A 23,832-nucleotide genomic window follows, 5' to 3' on the forward strand; every position below is an offset into this window, starting at 1 on the left:
TGAACACAATAGAAAGTGTCAGAGAATATCGCGACACAGGGATCACTTGATAATAATTAATAAACATCAACTCTTCTTGGTCAACTGACCAATATTATTTCACAGTTGACTGTGTTGAGGGTAGAGCAAATGACCTTTCCCATGAATTTTAATAATTTACTATAGTTTTACATTAAATCAGAATATAATTTTGAAGAAAATTAGTGTGTGTGTGTGTGTGTGTGTGTGTGTGTGTTTTGTGTGTGTTTTTTTTGTGGGTAGTGCGAAATAATGCCATTAATTGCATGCATAAAATCCTTCCTGAGGTTATATTTTCCTGTTCTTGCTTGATTTAGAAAATTAAAACTACAATAATTTTGCACTATTTGTAAGAAGGAAAATGTGCCAGTAAAATGTATTCAGCTAACTATAAAGTGCCAAAGCTTTTTTTTTTAATGTCCAATAATGACAAACTGTCAATTTCATAGCATTATTCAGAAATTTACTAGCAACTTGTTGCAGTTTTCAGAAGTACACAAATCTCTCATAATACATGTGGTCTGAAAGAGGGAGCAGCCTGATTTTTTTCCCACTTTAATATTTAAGGAACTTTATATTTAAAATAGGTGGTAGAGCAAATTACCATTTTTTTTTCTTCATGAGGAGGTGAACAACAGAGAACATATGAAATTAACCTCAAAAGGATAGGAGTTTAAGGTAATTGTGCTTTAAAAATTATGTTTAGACACCTGGGGACTTTTTCAGATAACTGATCAGTAAAATAATTGAGCTAATTTTAAAAGTATACTGGGCTTATGATTTTTATAAAAATCATATATGTTCACAAATGCATACGTATGTGTTCATTTGCCTGGAGCTTGGAAGAGTTAAATCAGACCACTGAAGTATTATGGAAAGTGTTTCTCACTGGTGTCTGGTACCTTGAGTTTGTTATGTATTCAATGTGTAGTATCATCATAAAACAGTTGGACCTGCATTAGCCCTCATTGTCTCAGGGTAGAAGCTGGGGGGAAAAATTAAAAAGCTCAAGAAATGAATATCTCTAATAGTGTGCCGGTATTTTTCCTCAATCCACGGACATTCTTGATCTCAAATGCAAACTGCACAACCCAGGGCACTGGGGTTGGAATCCAGTGTTTATTCAAAAAGGCACCCTAAGGCAGTCAGAGAGAAAATGCTACATGTATTAAAAATAAATAAATAAATAAATAAATAAATAAAATAAAAAAAGAGCCCAGAAACTAAGCTGATCTGGGCACAGCAACCCTGGTTGTATTGACTAACACTTGTTTTCTGGGAGCCTAGGAGAGGAATGGAAAGGATCAGAAGGGACCCGAAAGGGTGGTATTTTTGTTGCCTGTTCTCCTTATAAGGAGCATATCAAACTGCAGTGACACTTCAGGCGCTGGTATTCTTGCCAAGGGGACAGCCAATTTCTGGGCGGAGGAGTTTGTTTATATCTTCACAAATACCGGCTGTTTTGTTGATTAAACAAACCAAAAGAAAAAAAAAAAAAAACCACGCATGCCCCATTCTCTGCTTTCCAACACTTCTCACAATTAGAAAATGTCTCATAAAAAATGCATCATGTGATAAGCTCTTGTTTTAGTCCCACACGGAGCTCTTAGGATTCTAGTCCTTCTGGGGAGTACACGTTGTAGCTGAGAATACAGTTACTCTGTCTTGAAACAGGGAGCTTTGCCCCCTTGCTAGCTTTGGAAGAAAAATAAATTAAAAAAAGATTGAGGGGATTTTAGTTATTATATGGCCAGGGCTCTGTTTAGAGTCTGTGGCATTCAAAGCTGGCTTTCATCGCAGCAGGATGCTCAAAGCCTCCAAAAGTCCAAGTGTTTCTTTTCTTTCTTTCTTCTTTCTGTTTTTTTTTTTTTTTTTTTTTTTTTTTTTTTTTTTTTTTTTTTTTTTTTTTGCCTTACTTCACTGAGGCAGAGGGCTGCCTTTGAGTGACGTCACGAGTCTGAGCAGCAAGCTGCACAGGAGAAGGGAGGCTGGGTGAGTGACAGCCCAGCCTACTTTTTAATAGCTTTGTCATGTGACTGGGGACTGTAGTAAGACAGGTGCCTTCAGTTCACTCTCAGTAAGGGGCTGGTTGCCTGCATGAGTGTGTGCTCTGTGTCACTGTGAATTGGAGTTGAAAAAGCTTGACTGGCGTCATTCAGGAGCTGGATGGCGTGGGACATGTGCAACCAGGACTCTGTATGGAGTGACATCGAGGTGAGCTGGGGCTGGGCTCGGCAGGCATTGCAGCCAGGACTGAAGCTTTCCTCGCAATGCAATTATTCCTGTTAGGGGGGGAAGGGCCTGGGGGAAGAGGGCTTGGAGAAAGGGAGTCCGGGAAGGAGCGGTTGCAAAGGAATCTTAATCTTATCTTAACTCCAATAAGTTTGCTATTTTAAGGTGGCTCTGGGATGCCACGAGCAAATCAAAGCTGAGCTGCTGTCATCCGTATCTGTTGCAGTTGGAAACTCTTTCCATGTGCCTTTGGCTCTGTTTCTGCTCGTATGCAATATTTATGCTCTAAGATATTGATATGAATCAGAAAGCTGATGTCTTTCCAGTGGTATTTAGTGGCCTGGTTGGAAAAATGCCATTTCTATTTATAATAAGATGAAGATAAAAATATTAAAATGGATGTGCTCAAATAGAGTCAGTTTTGACTCCAGTCTGGATTTTTTCTTTTTTTCTTTTTTTCTTTTCATGTCTCTGTGTTCATCCGACAGAAAACTCAAAAAATCCTAAATAATCCTGCTGGGCTGTTTTAGATTGCTTTGCTTACAGAACACAGAACAACGGAGCTGATTCCTTTAAAACTCCTCTGTGGGTGTGTGTGGTTGAAAGGTCTGGCCAGCAAATAGAAAGGAAGAGAAAAGAAAAAAGTAAGGTGCAAGGTTTTCCATTCGCATCGGTGGCAGGGAATCCAATGGTTAAATCTCGCTGTACCACGGAGAGCTGCCTGAAGCCGGAGAGAGAATAGAGTTTATGCAGGACTGTGTGTGGAGCTGCTCGCTCGCTTGCCTGTGTAAAAATAGACGGCAATACATCAATTCCACAGTCTCTGCTTGGCTACAATTCATACCAGGGGGAGAAAGCAAGCCATTTCCTCGTAATCTCTGGAGTCTGGAGTGACTGGCGGGGGGTCGGGGACCTGGCGTGTTTGCATTCCGCACAGGGCAATGTTCTCGGAAAGTTTGGGCAACTTGGGAAACAAGTGAAACTTTCTGTGGACTCTGGCGTGATGGGACCGGATTGAGGTGCACGGGGATCCGAGCAGCGCACAATGAGCCTGGCACAGGACTGCCAGTGCTTCCTCCGGGTAGCTGGGGGCACGTAGGGTGAGGGGGAGGGTCGGGGAGCCACACGTGATTTGATTAAATAAGATGTTCCTGTGGTGCAGCGATACACATCTAAAGTGAAAATAATTTGGCCCAGGCCGGCTGCGAGTGCATTTTTCCTATCTAGCCAGGCATGCCCTGGATTCTTAACTCTTTGCTGGGTTTGCAAATGCGGACTTGGTGTGTGTGCGTGCCCGCTCTGCCTTGGCAGGTCTTATCTGCGGATTGCAACGGTTCTGGTGTGGTTGTGATTTCTGGGGAAGGCGGGATGCCTATGGATCATGCATAGGTCCTGGAGCTATGATGAGTCAGGGTTCTAAGTGGCTTCAAAGTCCTAATTGTCTTGGAGTAGCTGGCGCGTCCTGTGGGTGCTTGTCTGGCCGGCACCGTGGGTCTCAGCTGCTGTAGTTTCATTTTTCCATCGTGTATTTAATTCCTGATGCTGCCGGGAGAGTCAATGGGGGAAAGGAGATCATATGGAAACACGGCCGGTTTGCTTTAATCATTGCAATTGCTGGAGTCATTTTAAACAAGCGACAGGACCCTGTAGGACGGTGGCCCTTTCCTTTTTCTCTCAAGGAGGAGGTGAGGTCCCAGGCTCATTGTCCAGCCGGGGATTGAGTTGTCGGCTGGCTGCGACTGGCTGGTCGCTTCTCGGTCGCATGGTCGGCAGCAAGCGGCTGGGAGCCTGGCGCTGGCCATGGCAGCTCAGGGAATCACCCTCGCCTGTCTGACATATCACCAGCAGCAGGTAGCGTAGGCAGCTTTCATTTTTTGAATCATTAATGTTTGCTGTCATCCTCCAACGTACGATGCCCCTTTGCACATAATGACAGGACAGCGCGTCGGTTAATAAAGGCCTGCATCGCTACGGCGACTCGGAGTCCCCGGTGTTTCACAGTTTAATACGGAGTGATGTGCAGTAAGGTTACTGAGATGGATAGAGAAGATCCACACGACACACACTTGCGAAGACTGTCATTCGGAACTGCCCCCTCCCGGTCCCCTCTCCCCTGTCTGGACTAAATTTTTTTTTTTTTTTTTTTTAAGAAGTGTGGATCTTTTTTCATTAATATAATTAATGTGGCCAAGTCCACCCTCTCTTCTCACTCTCTCTCTCTAAAATTTACCATCCACGGCACACAAAAAAGCCTCTGAAAGGTTAATGGAGAATTATACTTAATTATAATGATTCATTATCATCAGTGCAGTTAGGCTAATTTATTGTCTGCTCCTTAACTAAGAGAAAAGTCTGTTGGGGTGAAATAACGTACAATAATAATTAGCCTTTTGTGTTTAGTAACCGCTTTATCCTCTTAAATCTTCTTAGAACATTCAGGCTGCTGTGGTGAAATAGCTGCCATAGCGGCGGAGAGCCGGGAGAGTGCAGGGCCCTCCCTGCCATAAAGCACACCTGTTACAGATGTATAAGGAAGCAGTAAATAGCAGCGTGGCAGATGAAGACAGCTACCAAGCCTGGACCTACCAGTCCGGCAGCCTCCCAGGGCCACACATAAATGAATAACAGGAACACTTGCTACCGCTAACGTGTTTTAGATCACCAGGAGAATGCCCCATTCAGAAGCACTGATTTTATGAGCATGTCAACAGTGGCAAGAGCACGGGCTCATTTTTCAATCATAACATAAAAGTGAAAACAAGAAAGGAGGGCAGGGGAGGAGGAAAGGGAAGAAGTGGGTGAGTGACAGCACAGGAAAACACACTAAAAAAACAAAATCGATCTTTTTCGTGGTTTTCAAAAGTAACTTAAAAATGCATGTTTATGAAACGTTGAAGGGTTTTGAAAGAGCCATGGCCAGGGAGGGCAGTTAAGGAGAAAGATAGCAAGAGGTTGCCCCCAGTAGGTGGGACAAACACCTCAAAGCATTGCAGAGCAGGTTTCTAAGACCTGCTTTTCACAGAGGGAACTTGAGCCAGATATAGAGATCTGATGTTTCCTAACTTTAATTTTCCTTGTGGCTCTCTCTCTCTTTTTTTTTTTTTTTTTTTTTTTTTTTTTTTTTTTTTGTGTGTGTGTGTGTGTGTGTGTGTGTGTGTGTGTGTGTGTGTTTAAGGACTAGCTCCCAGTGAAATCCTAGTAGTTTTTGTGCCACTGAAAAAGTTCCGCCCTGGCCTCTGAATTGGCCATGGTGTGGAAGAGTTAACACGGTGTGTTTGTGCTTAGAGGATAAGCAGTGAGGGAAGTGTTACACCCAAAACAAACCACGGACATTGCACCGGAATGAAATCACTTCAGCCCAGCCTCTGCTCACATATCACCCTCGTCCAGTATACTGACCTGTAACTTTGGCCTAACTCAGATAATAAAAACGGGAAGTCCAATAAAATGATAAGGAGAGAGTTCTGATGTGGAGAGGAGGGCCCTTCCTGTGCATTGCCTCTGCACCTGCCCTGGGGATCTCACTGGGGCCTGGGGTCTCAGGGATTTCAAGGCACCTTCCTGGGTCCCCTGACCCACTGCTGGTTCCATTACCCAGTACCTGAGCTGCTTCCTCTGATCATGCTGCTGCATGCAACCCGTGTAATGCCACCTGCCAGGGACGACAGGGGTGCTCGAGAGCAGGATCTGCATACAACTTATTTTATTCAAAATCTAAATGTCAAACAGGATCTTCAGCTTGATGCCCAACCACTGCCTGGATGTGAATTACTTCACAAAGTCTCTCAGCCCTCCGAAGGCAGGGCCAGCAGGGTGCCCCTTCAGAGCGGGCGCCTGCCGGTTTAGACACCTTGGCATGCGGTCGGATAGAGTCCCTTGTGTCTGGCATCACGAGATCCCTGCAGTAGGAAGTTTTGGCGGGGTTCTGCATCGTGTGCAGTGAGGAAACAGCGGTCACACGGGCAGTTTGAGATTAAAATACGACCTCTTTGGTGAAGGGGTTCACTTTCCTCCCTAAGCTACAGTGAGGGACCGTGGAAAGACCATCTCCTCCTTCCACGGAGGTGAAAGACAGTGGCAGTCTAAGGTGAGCCTTGGTGACAAGCAGCCCAGCCAACACCGTAGAGCATATTTTAAACCTATTAATATATCAACATCATTTTTGAAATGCCAAAGAAAAGTTGCTTAGAATTTATTTATAGTTTAGGAATACATGAATGAAAAAAAAATAATATGGTTGTGATATGCTATCATGATTTTTCTTTCCAGATGTCAGGTGATCCCAAAGCTCTCTTCCTCTCTCTCCTCTCTCTCTCTCTCTCTCTCTCTCTCTCTCTCTCTCTCTCTCTCACACACACACACACACACACACACACACACAACTGTGTGTTAGACATAGTGAAAAATATAAAGGTCTTTTAGGGGAAAAAAAAATAAGATTTTTGTCCTTCATTGCAAGGAACTTGATTTTGACCTGTTTGAGATGAAGTTCAGAAGTTCATAAAAAGTCAAGTGAGACTAAAAGATTTAAGTCACATTTGCAAGAGAACATGAACAAGTTAGAGGATTTGGCATCATTAGTTGCTAAATGAATTCTATGGATTATGATGGTTTAAAGGAGCTAGCACATATGGAGAAAGTTTGCCTAGTAGAGTTCTTCTGTTCTAGTGTTCATTTAGCAGTTGTTTATTCAGTGCCTGTTACCGGTGATGTCAATTCCAAGGTAAAATCAAATCTGTATCCCTCTCTCAAAGGGATTATTCTCTAAGGATAGAGTGAAATTTTACATGTAGTCAAGCAGAAAATAATTTGAAACTTGCTAAGTGCTGACTATCAAAGGGGCCCACACCAATCTAGTTGACTTCTAACTGGAAGAACTAGAGAAGGCTTTGTGGAAGCATGAGTTTAGAGGTAGAATTTTGGAGCAAATGGATCAGGCAAAGTACTCTTTGGGAGCAAAGTGAGTTAAAGAAATTGGGATGTTTTTTTCTAGGGACTGAAACCCTGGAAACCAGCTTTGGTGGTGTCGTTGCATTAACCAGGCTTAATTCCTCTCACATGCTACTGCAGTTTAATAAATTCCTGAAGTTAATGAAGGTTTTTTTTTTCCTCCTGCCTCCTGCAGTGTGCTGCTCTGGTTGGTGAAGACCAGCCTCTTTGCCCAGATCTTCCTGAACTTGACCTTTCTGAACTCGACGTGAACGACTTGGATACAGACAGCTTTCTGGGTGGACTCAAGTGGTGCAGTGACCAATCAGAAATAATATCCAATCAGTATAACAATGAGCCTTCAAACATATTTGAGGTAAGGACACCCTTTGGTGAAAATTAATTTCTCACTGAACTTGGCTTGGGCCAGATGAACATGATTATTATTGGCCTGAAACCATAATGGCTTCTTACATTGCTGTCCTCAAAGGACTTTTTATCACCGTTAAGCACTTCCTATTTTGTGAAAAACTGTTTGGAATACACATGGACTTTTTTTTTTTTTTTTTTTTTTTTTTTTAATTAAGGGGCTAAGGACCCACAACACAGTACTTTAAACTATGTTGAAACACTAAGGGATTGTGAAAGGATTAGTGACAAAGAAGAACAAAAATCTAAGCCTGTTTACCCCCTTTTTCCCACAGAAAATAGTGCCTAATATAAATTAATACAAAAAAAGACATTACTTTTTAACCAAATTGTCTACATTTAATTTGTTTTTAAATTAAGTGAGCGTTCATTATTATGTTTTTGACCATAGCTCTGATGTCTATATATCTTGGAAACTTCAAACCCAACTGCTCTAATATTTACTTATACATTTGTCAAAATTTATTACCTTTTCAGTTGTGAAAATTGCCTCCCAGACTCTATACTCTTAGTATAAGTCCACCCTATAATAAAGAATATTAACACACCCTTATTAAAGTGTTACTTTGAGGGGGAAAATGTTCTTTCTCACATAATCAGTACTCATTGACTCAAGAGTAAATGGTTTCCTATACGGAAACAAACATTGAGTACTATAGCAAGTAAGTCAAATACAAGTTATCAAGTCTATTAGTTTCCAGTAGCATCACCACCGTCATCGGCCAACAGGTTCTACCTACTGTGTGCTGGACTCCACTGAAAGCACTTTGAGTATATTTTTATCCAGCAGCGGAGATATTTTTTACACTTCAATGCTATCTGGTTGAAAGATCGAGTCATTAGGAAAACCCATTTTATAATATTTAACGAGTGCTTCTAGCAACCAGCACATAGAAACGCTGATTGAATAATGAGTGAATGCTGAATATATAGGCATGTTAATAACAATCTTAATGATAACAAAATTGCCAGATTTTGGAGCACTTGTGCTTGATGTATGTCTTCTGACTCATCCCTCAAAACAGCCCATTGCTTAGATACTGGGATTGCCATTTCCATTTTACATCAGTAGACACTGAGTCTCGGGGAGGTGAGGTGATTTTCCCCAAGTTACACAGTTGACAAATAAAGAGCTGGGAACTGAACCCCTCAATTTATCTGACGTTAAAGTCGATATCATTTATAAAAATAGAGTAACAGTGAATTTGGGTGACAGCCATCCTTTACAAAGACATATCAAGCTGTTTCTTTGCTCAATATATTTAAAAATAGAACAGAATCTTTCCTCCCAGTGTTGGTTGACATGAGCAGGGAGAGCTGGTCAGCTGAGGTGGCTGTAGGTTCTGCCTGTGGCTCAGATTCTGTAACACAGCTGGGGCCTTACATGGGTCTGAGAAGAGGCCTTCAGGTGCTGGAGGCAGGGCTGGGGAGGAGGGATCTGGAGGGAGGAAATGCTGAAGGTCTGTGGTAAGTTACACTTTCCCAGGCTTCTCAGCCGGGTCTTAGAGAGTTCACGTGAGGACATGGCTGGTTAGAACTGGTAAAATGAACATTCCTCATTCAGTACACTTGTCAGGTTGCAGGCTCATTTTAAGTCATGCTGCATTAAATAAACAGTACTTTTGAAAATGTCCATCTCTATAGACCCTTATCTGAAAATCAGCTATTCCGTATTGGGTGAATGCCATGCATTTTGTAGATGGTGGTTCTGGAATAAATAAAAGGTGTATGTGGTGGAGGTGGCATGGTAGTCAATGCTGCCCTGGTAGGCTGGTTTTAAAGAAGACAACTTTCTCCATGACCTTGCCTCCCCGTATTTCATGCTGTAGCCCCTGCATGAGGGTGTCCTCATTTACACCTTGGGAGACTTGGTTCAGTAACTAGTTTGTTATTTATAGATGCTTATTCTACGCAAAGACATACTTTCTTATTTTCCTATATGAGTTTATACCCCTGATTGAGTTTTTCTCGGTGCTCTAAGACACCAGGTTCATTTATTTTAATCTATACTTAGGTTATTTTAACCCAGTGGTTCTCAACGAAAGGCAGTTTTGTGCCCCCCGAAAACATTTAGCGATGCCTGGTGACCTTTTTCATTGTCGGGACTAGGGGCAGGAGTTGCTACTGGCATTTGCTGGGTGGGGACCAGGGATGTTGCTAAATATCCTACAATGCACAGAACAGTCCCCACAACACAGAACTATTTGGCTGCACATGACAACGTTGCTAAAGTTGAGAGATCATGCACACAAAAAACACAAACAAACACAAAGTTATTGAAAGATCCCTCCGTGGAACACTGAAGATGAATTGGTCAGATTTCCCAGACAAAATACAGTTCAGGTAAAATGGGGAATGAAGAATCAGAAGCCAGACAAAATAATCAAGACACCCGGGACCTCAGGATTGATATGTCAGGAATTCTCTTGGTGACAGACAGCAAAAGTGACTGTTTAGATAAACCCCCCTCAGAGTGTTCTCTGATGTCACAGGACCCATTCTTCTTTGTGCAAAGGGTAAGGCCATATGTACCGTGTTTCCCCCAAAATAAGACATCCTCTGAAAATAAGACCTAGCACATGGAAAAATAAGACATCCCCTGAAAATAAGATCTAGCGCATCTTTGGGAGCAAAAATTAATATAAGACACTGTCTTATTTTCGGCGAAACAGGCAACACCATGGCAAACAACAGCAGCTTCCCCAGCATTTCCGTGCATCCCGGGCCTCTACTCTTTGCCCCCTAGTGCTAAATTCAGACATCTTTTCCTCTAATGGTGGGGGGAGGAGGCACATTGAGCTTAGGTGGAAATCTAAAATTGTGTCTTCTCCTGTGAAGAAGGACCATCTGCAGCAAAATAACCCTTGAGTGGCTGAGGCTTTGTGCTGCATGTTCCATGAAGTTAGTTCTCAGAGCCTGTGCCTTTAAACCTCCCACCGCGGACTTCAACCTGTGCTTCCTTTCCTCCAGTTCCCAAAACCCTGCCTCATCACATTTGTGAAGGCCCTGGACTGAGCAAGCCAGAAACAGTCACGGTCTCCGCCACTGGGATTCTGAGAATAAAATAAGGCCCTAGAGTTGCACCCTCCCCCTGACTCACAGATGGATGGCACTACTGGCACAGGGTTTCTGAAGCCGAATCAAAGCAGAAAGAAAGGGATATTTAAAGCCACAGACAGTAGAATGTTAAATGCAGAATGTTAAAACCCTGGGAGTAACTAGGCATTTCTTCCTCTGGCTTATTCCATACCTTTGAATCTAAGTTTAATTTTTATGTAATGTTAGATGGAGAGAAAGTAAAAAAGGTTGGCACTGAATGTCAAAAGTAGGGAAATAGTGAATTCCTAAGTGGGAGCAAAGTGTGCCAACATGCAGTTGTACACGTGGGTTGAATAACTGTACACCAAACAGCGCTCTCTGCTTGCACAACCTATGTTTAGATGTGCAAACGCAGGTAGCCAGGTGTGATTCAGAAGCAACTTAGAAAAACAGGACTCGAGGCCCAATGGTGCAGCCTCCAGTGGATCCAACCCATGTGTCAGGAAAACAGGATACCGCCCCTGGACTGGCTGAGAGCAAGATTTATGTTTCAGAAATATTGCAACATAACTTCCTTCCCTGTCTTGCCTTTGTGCTTTGTTTGGAGGAGGAGAATAAAGGACTGTTTTCATCACATGCCACTGTGTAGAGATGGGTGGCACAGGGTTAGTTAAAATAACATAGTGACCCTTCTGGGTCCCTGTGAGCCACCTTGGCCCTGCTTTATTTTAGCATCTGCTTTAATGGGTATCTTTCATTCATTCTTACTTAAGGATGCAGCTACTTGGGGTCCTTTAGAACAAGGTGAATGAGAATGTCGTTATCTCGAAATATGTTCTGAAGTCTGCCTTTGTTAGTGTTGAGAGAAAGGCTCACAGCTGTAGCCAGAACTCACCTTGGGCAATTATTCAGTTCTCTGTAAGCTGTGATACTGTGAAGTTTACAGGACAAAAAGTGGGGAGCAGTGTCCTGTTAGTTGTCTATTAGTTATCCTCTGTGTGCCACCAAAGGAATGATGGCTTAAAGTTTTCAAGAATATTTGATCATCTTGATAGAAATATAGATGTTACATTCCTTCTTTAGACTTCCAATTATATTTGGTTTCTTTCTAAAATGAGCATATACTCTGTACTTACCAGAAAGTTCAAAACAATCTTGGCCATTTCATGGACTCTGAGCATTTTAGGGGGTGGGAACCTGCTTGTCTTATTCACTGACATTTTCCTAGACATTTTCTTAGAAAACAGCACAAAGCACTCAATAAATATGTGCAGCATAATGAATGAGTTGACCATCATGTATTTTTAATGATATGGACTGCATTAGGTAATGTGAAGATTACTTATAAAGCACTAAAGGTTTGTTCCCTAATGAAAAAAATGAAATGTGAAACAATTAGCAAACAATGCAAGTGTGTGTGTGTGTGTGTGTGTGCGCACGCGCATGTGTGTCCTAGCTAAGGAGGGAAATTACCAGGAACATAGGAGTAGTAGTACATTTGGATTTGGGGTGGGCACAAAACATAAGCTGGCAGGAGAACCCAGTTAAAAATGTTTAGAGTTTCTATGGAAGGTAGGAATTAGGTTGTCCTTAGAGAGTTTTTTTAAGCAGCAGAGTCATATAATGAAGCTGGTACTTAAGAGTGATAATTCCAATAGATGCAAGAACTATGGTCAAGCAGATAGAAAGGAAAATAAGACAGCAGGCACAGCCACATTCCCAACTCTATGTGAGGCAGGTGCAAGGAAGGGACAAGGTGACAGCAGAAGGGATAGTGTCTAGGGAACAAAGACTTGAAATACCTTGAAGGAAAATTCCATCAGCCCTGATGAATATGAGTTGGGTTAGGGAGGGAGGTGAAAAGAATGCTAACTCAAAAATGTTCCGAAGAGAATCAGAACTCCATGGCTGACTTCCTGGTTAAGTTTCTGCCCACCTTCAGGAGTTGAAGTACTTTCTTAGACTCCTGAATCCTTTTACAAAGGGGCTCTCCATCTCCCTGCTGCCTTAGGCAGAACATTTTTAACCCAATCCACCAATTTGCATGGTGTCTGCTTTTTCTCACTTGTCTCCTTGGAGGAAATTCTGCAGCCTTCCATGCTAATGAATTCCTGCTTCTAACTGTGCCTCGGTCAAACAGACTTTTCTATGAATGGCAAACCTCTCGGAATTTTAACAAAACAAACAGAGCAAATGAGGTGTGTGTAGAAACCATCTCACCTGAATGCAATCATCAGAGGCATAAATTCTCCTCTGTTACGTAGAGAGACTGAGTTAATTTGTAATAATCGCTTTGGCAAGGTTTCTGGAATTTCCAATTTGCAATCAATAAATGTTTGTCATTTAAATTAAATTTACAGCCCACCACCAGATTTTTGCCACACTTGGTAATGACACTTATGGAGCACATAGACTTCAAGTGAGAAAATAATAGCCATTTAAGTGGGGAGATAATTGGCTGTAACATAAGAACATTGAAGAATGTTGAAACTCATGGAGACTTATGGAGTATTTAAAAAATTTATGTTGTACTTATCTTTGCATTTGTAGTCTACCACAAAATTCCAAATTCTGGGAATAAATCAGCGAGATGCTCATCCCGGAGAGTCACAAATCAGGAAGCAATGATCTGACCCAGCCTGTGTGCTGTTTAGTTGCACATTCTCCTGTCAGCTTATCTTGCGGGGAGTCGAAATAGTTTTGTTCCTCTGTGTGTGTGTGTGTGTGTGTGCGTGTGTGTGTGTGTGTGTGTGTGTTCATCACACCTCTGTTAAAGGCAGCTTTAGACTTCTTGGCTTGATAACATCTGCCTTATCTTGGGAACATCTGGTTTATCACGCTCTTTCTTCCCCACCATTATGCTGACCACAGGAAAAATATGGCTTGGGTGTCCTGACCCATGGTGTTATGTCTATTGGCATCAACCCCTACGAATAAATAGCAAGTCACAGGGTGCTGGTTACATGACAATCTCTCACCATCACGAACTTTCCTGGCAGATGCTTCGTTGAATATAGGTTGTGGTTATAAGACATGAGGTTGTCTGCTGTGATTTTTTGTTGTTGTTGTTGTTTGTTTGTTTGTTTTGTTTTGTTTTGTTTTTATGGAAGTTGACCCAGTTCTTAGCCATTTGCAATTTTGGAAAGTGAGAATCTGTATGTTTGATTAGGCACACTGATTGTAGTGTTTTTCTGGGCATAGACCAACTATTTTGTGGCAGATACTCTGGGCACTGCAAGAAATTGGTGAACCATTTTAAGGGCCCGTCTTAGGCTTTTCCCACCTCCTGAACTCTCCACGAGGTCATCTCAATAAAAATCACTCCAGTTGGATATCTTTGAGGCCAAAAAAATCCAGACTCACATTCACAAGGAGGAAAACTTGGAGAGGAATCAGGGAAAGAGTGGTTCATTGCCCCTTGATTTACTTCAAAGATATTAGACTCCATTAAAGTAATCATGAATCAGGATGCTGCATGGGACAGACTGTCGTTTGTATAGCAACGGTGTGATAATCTTTACATATTCTGTGTCTATTTGTCTCTGTCCCCTGTCTACATACAATGTCACGGAAACACAGCCCAGCAGATGGCTCACCTCTGAATGAGATCAACACACAAAGCAGATAACAAGATGAACACGAGAGACCGCCTTGCTAAGCCAAATCGCTCCCTCTGTGCTCCATACCCCAGCTTTACATTTTTAACAAGGTTAATTTGTCCCTATAATTATGCACCTATTCTTTTAGCAGCAGAAACTTTTCTTGTGGCTCTTATGACACGAATTGCCTATGGTGTAAAACCATTTTGTAAGGACCCTCTTCTCCATTCTGCTTTAAGCTCTCAGGTTACTGTCAACTCAGTGCACACTGAGGTCTAGAATCTGAAAGCAGAGCTGGGTGCTGTGTTTTACCGGGGCCTGCCTGCTGAACGATGCTGAATTATAAGCAGCTAGAATGAGAGCAAGGGAAAGGGGCGAGAGATAACACAGTGAAATACACACATTCATATGTTTGGCAAGAGCAACATTTTAAGAAGACAAATGACTTCTTATCCATGACATCATTTGTCACAAAACAATGATGGGAGACACTTTTGTGCTTTTTTCTGGTCCAAAATAATGTAACAGCTTGCATAGTTTCAGATTCTAAACACTCATACTTTATAGACCTGCCCATCTCCATTACTACTGCAAGTTATTCATTCAAGGTTTGTGGCAGGATGGATTAATGAATTACCAGATCTTGTGTAAAATGACTTGGCCTGACTTTTGTACAATTACCTTCTTTTTCTTTTTCTGGACAGCCTCATGGTTTGTGTTAATGGGGTCTAGATACCAAATCCCCTGTAGATAGTTTTTATTTCCCTGGAAATAACTTCCTTAAGTATTTTTCCTACTTTCTCAGTCTCTCCCAAACTTCTGCTCGGTGGGTGGCAGTCACTTCAAGGGGGTCCAAGCAGGCTGGTAGGTCAGGAGGGAGTAGAAGACTCAGTTGCCAAATCCTTGGTAGCCCGTGCCCTGCCTTGCCAAATCAGCAAGGTTTATCAGAGCCCAGTCTTTGGCACCAGAGGGTGGAGAGCCAATTCCTTGGTTTTCCTCACTTCTTAGGCATAGCTGGAGCTGGGAACTTTGAAGGAAAGCCTCAGAGCTATTTGCAAAGTGCCGGTGCTTAGTGAATACTAAATTACACTTAGGAAATAGTCTACTGCTAGCAGTTATACTTCATTTTTATTCTTGACACAGACACCTAAATCAGAGAACAGTAACATTTCAGAGATTATGGAAGCAGTTTGGGTATGTTCCAACACCATAATAGGATCAGAATTTTCAGGCCTTTTGTATTATTACCAATAGTCACTTAGCTTCTACTGCAGTGTACTTTGTAGGGAATTACAGCTTTTACTAAAAAGATTAAAATGCTATTATGCAAATGATTGCAGTATGTTATTATGTTTACAAATTAACATCCATGGCTCAACACACAAATTAACTAACTATTTTATCTATGTTATTAAGGATTTAATAAATAACGGTTAATAAAAATGGGTAGCTCAGAACACTTAATAGGAAACAATTGTGATTTAACACAGAGCTTGAGCACTGCATTTAATGTTCTAGGTGATATAGTGGTAAAAATAAAGTTGAGCCAAGCACAGAGAGGAACTGGGGCCCTGTGAACTGCGGAGCGGCCTGTCTGCCATGCCAATGACCATGAACTTGGTAGCTGCAGGCTATATCGTGTACAGTGGGCAGTATATCAATGCATCTAAGCTAAGCACACACACCATCTTCTATTAATGAATAGTTCATTGAAATGATAATTGCCCTCCGTGACACCTTTGATGTGTTCCACACACGCAGAGAATACTTACATTATTCTGAAATGGAGCTAAGAGCAAATTTTGCCAGGGTGAGTGAGATTTAGCTGCGGAATCCGGCCGTGTGATAAAAGAGGAGAAGGCGAGGTTCAGGCTAAGATGACTTTACAAACAGGCTGCAGATTGCTATTCCTGGCTGTTCCTAAGAGATCATAAAAGCAAGGAGATAAGAACCACCAAGGTCTCCGAGAAATGAATGTATGTGATTATGTTATCGCGTGAGTTGGATTTACTAGATAGACCTACAACACCTTGACTTTAGTCCAAGAGGAAAACTAGAGAGAAAGACAGATTTTTGGGTAGTTAACTTTGTTAGGATGGGTAAGTTCCTAAACACTATAATTAAAATGTCTCAGAAGTGATCGAAGATTCTGGTCACTGAATCCTTTGCTAGATTTCAAAACATGAGCTCGGGGTGTCACCGAATATGAAGCAAACAAACAAACAAAAAGGAGACAAAAGAATGATCAGAAACCCTGGAACAAACTTCATCTGTATTTCAGCTATTTTGGATTTATTTTTCTGAAGAGTTAAATCAAGATGTTGAAAACTCTTGGGTAAACAATAGCTTTGATAGGTCTCCCTAAAAATAAATAACTCAATTAAATAATAAATTAGTAAACCATAACCTTTTTAGGTCTACCTGCAGAGGACAACTAACTTCATAGGACTTTCTGCATGTACTTAGGTGTACTTAGGTAACAGAGGAGCAGGGAAGGGACCACATACTCGGTCAAGGTTGAGACCCTTGCATACAATACAAGCAATTAATTTTGTTCCCAATAGCTCCCCTGCCCTTGGAAAACTACTTATGCAAATTTTTTATATCTAGCTTGAGCAAGGTGCCTGGTTCCTTCAATTCCTTCCACATTTGGATAAATTGTGATGTTCTTCTCTTTTCCAAATGTGTCCTTGTGGGAGTAAACACTTGCACATTTGTGAAAGCCTGCTGAAAGAAAGAAACGGCAGGGGCTTGGGGGAAGAGAAAAGGAGGAAAAATCTGACCAAAAAAAAAAAAAAAACAGTTGCCTGGGCCGCTTAGGATTTGATGGTTTGCGGCCTTGTCCCATTCCCAGGCGCCTGATCAAGAAAGTGGTACAATCCTGTTATGCAGTCATTCGAGAGCTTTTGCCAGCATCCACCTGACAGGACCAATGTTTAAAGTGCTTGTAACTTTACACAGGACAGTGCAAATGTGTGCCTGTGTGTGTGCATACACACTCACATTACTTTTTTTTCTAAAGGGGAAAAAAAAGTGATACTTGCCATAGAAGGGTGGTAAAATAATTAGTCCGGGAGACAAATGCCTTGGCCCATGTTTAAACAGAGCTTTAAGGACACAGTGTTCCCAACCGTCACATATCTAAATACAAACTGGTGTCAGCTGCCATGCAGACCAAAATGTAATAGCTTGCTTTCACATAGGTCATCGTCAATCCATTTTGGTCGCAGTCACACTGCACATCTGTTTTTGCACGCTGCAGCTTCTTAAGGTGGCATTTGGACCTCCCAAGAACACAAACAACTGAGCTATAAATTGCCACTGCTGGAGTTATTTTGAATAAGTGTATACCGTTTCATATTTATAATGGTGAAGCTTCATAATATTCACAGTGAATATATAACACCGATCAGTTCAACAAGCATGAAATTGTATGTTGTCAACTTGTCACATAAATAGAGCCATATTCTGGCTGGTGATAATGTTGAACTAACATTTCCCCCCCAACCCCCCCCCCCAGAATTGTTGAGAGGGTCACAAAAACGTGGGGAGGCAGCCCTTGCCTTGGGTAGATAAACTGCCAGAGCTATTGTAAAGTTGATATTACTGTTGATGAGCTGCTTCCCCCTCCCTCGCTCCAAAGCATTTGCTTTTCTTGGGTGAATGCTAATTGGCTAATCTGGTGTGTTTCTTCTGTCATCCAATGGTATCATTTGCAGCCAGTGCTGGGAGCCTTTTTTCGGTTGTGTATGTGTGACTAGCTTTTTTTGTTCTCCTTCAAAACAATTTTTCGGTATTTTCTTTTTTAATTCTTGTAGTGCAAATCAGTGCTAATTGCCATGAAAATCTCTCACTGTACTCTGGAAAGCCTTCTCATTGCACTTCCAGCTAATTCTTAATTCATTACAGGAGCACTGTTAACTGTGAGCTGAACATTTTGGTCAAACTTTCCCATGATGAGAGGTGCAGAAAAGACATGATCGATCCAAATATGCCGCAGGTAGGAAAGAGGCAGGAGGGAAAATGAAAGGTGCTCACCAGTAGCGAGGGAGCAATGTAGAGCATATCCACGGTGGCTAATATTTCTGCACCAAAGGCATGAATAGAAATGGATGCTGAGGACGTTTTTCACTTTTGAGAAATTCTTCCATGTGTTCAGGTCCTCCCCAACTTCCTTCCAAGGCTCTGGAGGCAGAAGGTATTACAGTCTGTAACTGCAGTCAGTAGCGTGTCATTCCAGGTCACCATTGGTGGGGTGGTCCCATTTCCTCCCGTGAGAAATGACATGTTGGCCAAAGCCCTGGGTCTCCATTGTTGCAGGTTTTCCCATGCTCCTGCTTCTGGATTTGAAAAGTTTCTCTGTTCTCTCACTGGTTTATTTACCATTCATCAAAAATAAAATAATTGTTGTCAACCATGAGAGTGCTCATGGGCATGCCAATGTCTGGGATAAAATGATTCAAAGGTGGCATGGTCTGTGGCTCCAGGAAGCTCATGGTTCCTGATGAAGACAGGCCTTTGGAGTTAAATGAAATCAGCTCTCTGGCCAGGAAATGGTGCAGGGACATCCCCACCTGCCTGGTATCCAGGTCATCGCTGACAGATCACTTCTGCCCTTCTCTGGATCGGCTCACTTACCATGCTCAGCAGCGTATTCACCTTGATGTTAAAGTGGAATTTGTAGAGAGCATTCCTCCACACTCTTGGGACTTTCTATTGCAAAGTTAGAGCACAGGTGGAAGGGCCAGTGAATGCTGTGTGGTGGGGCCGAGCACCTGATACTGAGAGACCTGGGATTTGCAGTGTTCTCCACATCACATCGCGTATTGATACAAACAGCAGTTTGCTTCTTGCACTTGATGTGGGAAGACAAGAGGAAGGCAACTTCGGGGAAGAGAGTGAGGCTGCCAGCAGAAAGCTTGTTAACCAGCTTACAAGGCTAATAGGACAAGAATGCGGTGCCCCTGGCAACACATGTGGGGAACCCTTTGGAAAAAAATGTTTTGTGCCTTTTAGGGTCTGTTGACCTTTCTCTCTGAGAATGATGTTTCAACCCTGCTGGCAGGGCTGGCACATTATTTTCCTCTATTTGACATCCTTAACATGTGGCTTTTTGATCTCTTGGAGCCTTCTTCTTATTGTCTCATGGGGCAGTCCCATGCAAGGACAGTCCTGTCCCTTCCAGGGGGCATGCTTCCTCTCCCCTTCCTCTCCTTGCCCATCCGCTGAGCCTTTCACACAGTTTGCTGTGGCTTTCCTATAATGCTCCCACTAAATCTCTTCTTCCCCATCCTTTCTGCGAAGTTTATTTCTGCTTGTGAACAGTGCTTACACAGGGAAACTGGGCCTCTATTATAGGAATGCCCTTGGTTTTTCCATGGGCTCTTGGCCTAAGGGCCTTAGCTTCCTTGGGTGCCATGTCATTTGTTCAGATGAGAAGTTGGAGCCTCTGTGTTCCAGACACAGTTGCCCTGGGTGTTCAGGGATCCCTGCCAGCTCAGATTCTGTCCAGAAATGTTCTTATGTCAGGATCTTCCTGCGTCTTGCCAGCACATGCTTCGTAGCAACACCCTGCTCTCCTCTGAGCTGCACACGGCAGCCTGGCTTTTTCTTCCAGGCAGTGCTACCTGACAAGCGGGCTCACCTCTGTCCCCACCGGGGCATCCGAACACAGCGATGCTGCACAGGACATAGGAATTCTTTCCCCAGCTGGTCCCCGATTCCAGGGCTCTGGATGCAATAGCTTTGCATGTTATGTCAGGTCACAAAGCCACTTTCTAGCTCCTTTAATCCTGTCACCCGCCCATCTCAGCACTGGAGCTGAGGCGGCTACTACAGTCTTAAAGGAATCTGTGTCGGTTTCTCTTGGGACACAGCTAGTCTGGACTGCTTGATGATGTTTGTTCCAACTTAAAAAGGCGACAGAGACATCCTGTCCACACAGAAGCGAAGACTTTTCTGTGTTTTAAATGCATTTGGGGAAAACTGACGGTTGCCTGGTGCTGGCAGATAACCGAGTCTGGAGATCCAGGTAGTATGATCCATGCTCTGTTTCGTTTCTCTTTTGAATGACAAATGTGTTTTTGCTCTGAGTCAGCAAAAGGCACGGTACCCTCAGACAGTCCTGTGTGACCTCCCCACTGGATCTGTGGAACAGAAAGACAAAACACAGCCCCCATCTTTTCCCTTCCATTGCTGATTTATTGCTATTTGCAGCTACATGTTTTGGAGCTGAAAGAAAAGATGCATGCTCCATAGGTAAGGTGCATTTTACTTAATCACGGTGGTTATTTTTATAATTCATATTAGTAGACCTCATTTCTCTGGCCATTATTAACTCAGTATTATTAATTGTCTGAAATGTAGCTGGGAAACACACCATTTGTAAAAAATGTCTCTGCAAAGCCAAACAGATGTGGAAATATCATACCAAGAACCAACTGCATTTTATTCCCAGATGAGCTTGTCCAGCTCTCACACTAGCTTCCTTTTGTCTTACGTACAATGTAAGCCATTTGAGTTATCTGTTTCCCAAGCACAGGAGAGATAAGAAGAAATAATTTAGAAAGTTAAGGAGATCATAGCAGGAAGTGGGCCCTGACTAAAAGAGATAAGACTAAGAACTCCTGAAAGTAGACAAACACCCAGAATATGACTGTCTCGGGCCATATGTGTGAAAGCAAATAGCCCTGTATTTCTCAGGGCTGTATTTCTAAATGGCTCCCTATAGTCACTTTGCAACATCACAGCAAGCTAACGAAATCAATTCTTACAGTATTTTGGATGGGGGGAAATATGTAGATGATTCAGAAATCTTTTCATTAAATGTGTTAATAAAAAAAATGTGGTGCTCAAGTGTGATCACCTTCTTGGTTCATCTGCACAAATGCCTTTGGGGAATATGGCCTGATGATTGGAGGTCAATGAGGCATGAATACAACACACATATCTATGCTTAGAGCCCCAACATGTTCCTGGAGCCTTGATGTCATCCTGTAAGTCTTTCCTAGGTAGCAGAGCTAAATAAGAGAATGCTCCATGAAATATGGAACTTCATTGTATCATCTGTTAGATTATTTCCTCCCTTTAAAATACACAACTGTCAAAATTTCCTCTGATAAAGAGACCACTGATTATTATTATTTTTTTTTTTTGCCAATAGTAAATACAGACTACTCGGGGGTCAAGATGAATACAGCTCAGCAAAGTTATCCTTAAAACTAACCTCCCCACTTTATGTTATTGTAGAATGAAATTACTTCCCACCCATCATGCTTTCCTACCTAGTCTCTATATTAACCACCACTGGACAATGCATATATTCATTTGGAGCCCAACTAAACTGTAATATTAGTACTGTGACTAGGTCCTCCTTTCCCCCATTTTGTTTGATGATCCTTGTAAATAAATCAACAACCTTAGCAACTGCAAAATAATTGCTAAAATGTGCTGTTTGGTTTTGAATAAAGGATTTCAGATAATGTACAGGGTTGCATTCCTTAAGTCTAATTTCTGTCTAGAAACCCAAGGAATGCTATCACCATGTCTTCTTTATCCAAACTTTCTCATCCTGTTCTTTCACCTTTCACCTGAGGGGGGAGAATGGACAGCTCAGGTTTCTCTATTTGGACCTGAGCTTTGGTAGGTAGTGACCCCTCATTAATATTCAAACTTTGGCAATTTCAAAGAATGCTGTCTGCTCTAAGAACCGTGAGCAGCCCGGCTCCCCTGGTACTTTCTCACGCTTATCTTTTGTATGAAGGCATTTGTATCTCTCTTCATGTCCCTTTCAGGAGTAATTCTTCCCTTGTTCAATTTTTCCCTTTCTCTTTATGACTGTCATAATAGCCCCTGATACAGTCAGCCAGCAATGACCCTGTCCATCACTCACCTATAAGCTATTCTTGAGCCAGCGGATGGTCTCTGGGTGACCAGATTAATGGTGCCAGTGGTGGGCCTTTCCACCTGACCTTTCATCTAAGAGCATGAAAGCTGGTTCCAGGCTGTGTGCAAGGCTGGCTGCCCTGCCATCTCACGGCCCTCTGTGGAGCTGTGCAGTAGAAAGGAGAGTGTCAATGCAAATTAAGTGCAGAGGCAGGAATGGAGAGAGGCATGCCATTGGGGCTTGTCAGAAATTAAACCTGTCCTCCTTTGAGTGCCCCTGGAAATAAGTCTGTGGTAGTGAGAGTCCAGTTTTCCATAGGCACCATTTTCATAAATTGTATTATAACAAGGAGCTATTCTAAAGGCGGATTGTTTTGGTCTGTGTTCAGTTGGAGCTCTTACCAGGCAAAGGAGGGACTATTAAGTCCCTGACTTTAGGGCACTATTGGTGGCCCTCTTGGGCACAAAGTCAGTGTTTATTGTTCCATGACTAAAGGGGTATTTTCTTGTTTTGTGGCAGCCTTTGCATTGTGGCTATAACCTTCTAGGTGATCGTGTCCCTCAAGTTGTATTGTGAACTGTGTGAGGAAAAGGATATGCCTTCAGCTGGTGCCTCGTCACCTCCTCATTGCCCAGTGCAAATCCATGCACATTAGAGCACTATTTTGATGTCTGTTAATGGATGGATTTACAGCAGTTCTACCAAACTGAGAGAGAGAGAGAGAGAGAGAGAGAGAGAGAGAGAGAGAGAGAGAGAGAATATGACCTTTCAGCCATTCAGACCAATCATGCTAAAAATAAGACATATCAAAGATCTGAGAGCATGTTCTCTAAGAGATGGTTTGTAAACGGAGCCAATAGTGACAGCAGTATGTTGTGTGCCTGCCAGGGTGGCTGTGAACTTGCCTTCTAAGTCACTGAGGAGACTTGGTGCTCAGATTAAAATACATGGGTGATTTTAATGGTGGTTCCAAGACATGTGGCTGTGTTAAGCCAATGTGCGCTGGCATGTGAAAGCACCACCATATTTCCATAATGGCCCTTGAGCATTGACTCCTCTCCTCCACCAAAGAGGAAACATTTCTCACACTCAACAAAGAGCTAAAAAATAGGTCTCTTACGGGGTTTCAGAGCATTCGAGTAACTGGGCCTCCATACCAGGAAGCAGCTTTCACCTGGGAACTCAGGAGATGCATGGCCACAGGGACTCAGTTTGCTGTCTTCATACTGTGCCCATGCTTCCTAACCTGTTTGATCCTCTCAGTACATCCAATCTTAACAGGACTGAAAATATTTTGTTATCATTGAAGTTTTCTTATAAAAATTATAATAAAAAGAACTTACCTCTTGTAGAAAGTGATCATATGACTAAACAAGTTTATTGTGCCATCCTTGTAGAGGAGTTACCTGATACCTTGGAAAAATCAAGCACAGGATAAAAGGGTGGGATGGTGAAGGATGTCTAATTTCACAAGGCATTTGGGCTTTTCTGAACTTATACATGTTTGTGGCCTTGCTTTCATTTATAGGCTGTGATCATAGAAATCAGGATACAAAAAAAGAGCAAAGAGAGGGTCCCATGTACCCAAATTTCTTACTGTTTTTTATAGAGCAGTGGAATGAATGCTCATCTTTGCTATTTTAGCAAAGGCCTTGATGTACTGTCTTTTTAGAAGGGAACAGCTTACCCAGCTCAGGTCTA

At 42.4% G+C, this 23,832-nt stretch overlaps 1 protein-coding gene across 1 annotated transcript in view; it reads left to right on the forward strand.

Moving 5' to 3' along the window:
- Positions 1-2,054: 2,054 nt before the first annotated feature.
- Positions 2,055-23,832, forward strand: part of PPARGC1A (PPARG coactivator 1 alpha) — a 98,110-nt gene continuing 76,332 nt past the window's right edge. Inside the window, exons 1-2 of the mRNA XM_036419434.2 lie at positions 2,055-2,232; positions 7,376-7,555. Coding sequence (XP_036275327.1) covers positions 2,185-2,232; positions 7,376-7,555 — 228 coding nt within the window. The 5' untranslated portion in view covers positions 2,055-2,184. The remainder of the gene's footprint in view (positions 2,233-7,375; positions 7,556-23,832) is intronic.

This window comes from Pipistrellus kuhlii, unplaced genomic scaffold (genome assembly GCF_014108245.1).
Source record: "Pipistrellus kuhlii isolate mPipKuh1 unplaced genomic scaffold, mPipKuh1.p scaffold_m20_p_1, whole genome shotgun sequence".
Classification (NCBI taxonomy): domain Eukaryota; kingdom Metazoa; phylum Chordata; class Mammalia; order Chiroptera; family Vespertilionidae; genus Pipistrellus; species Pipistrellus kuhlii.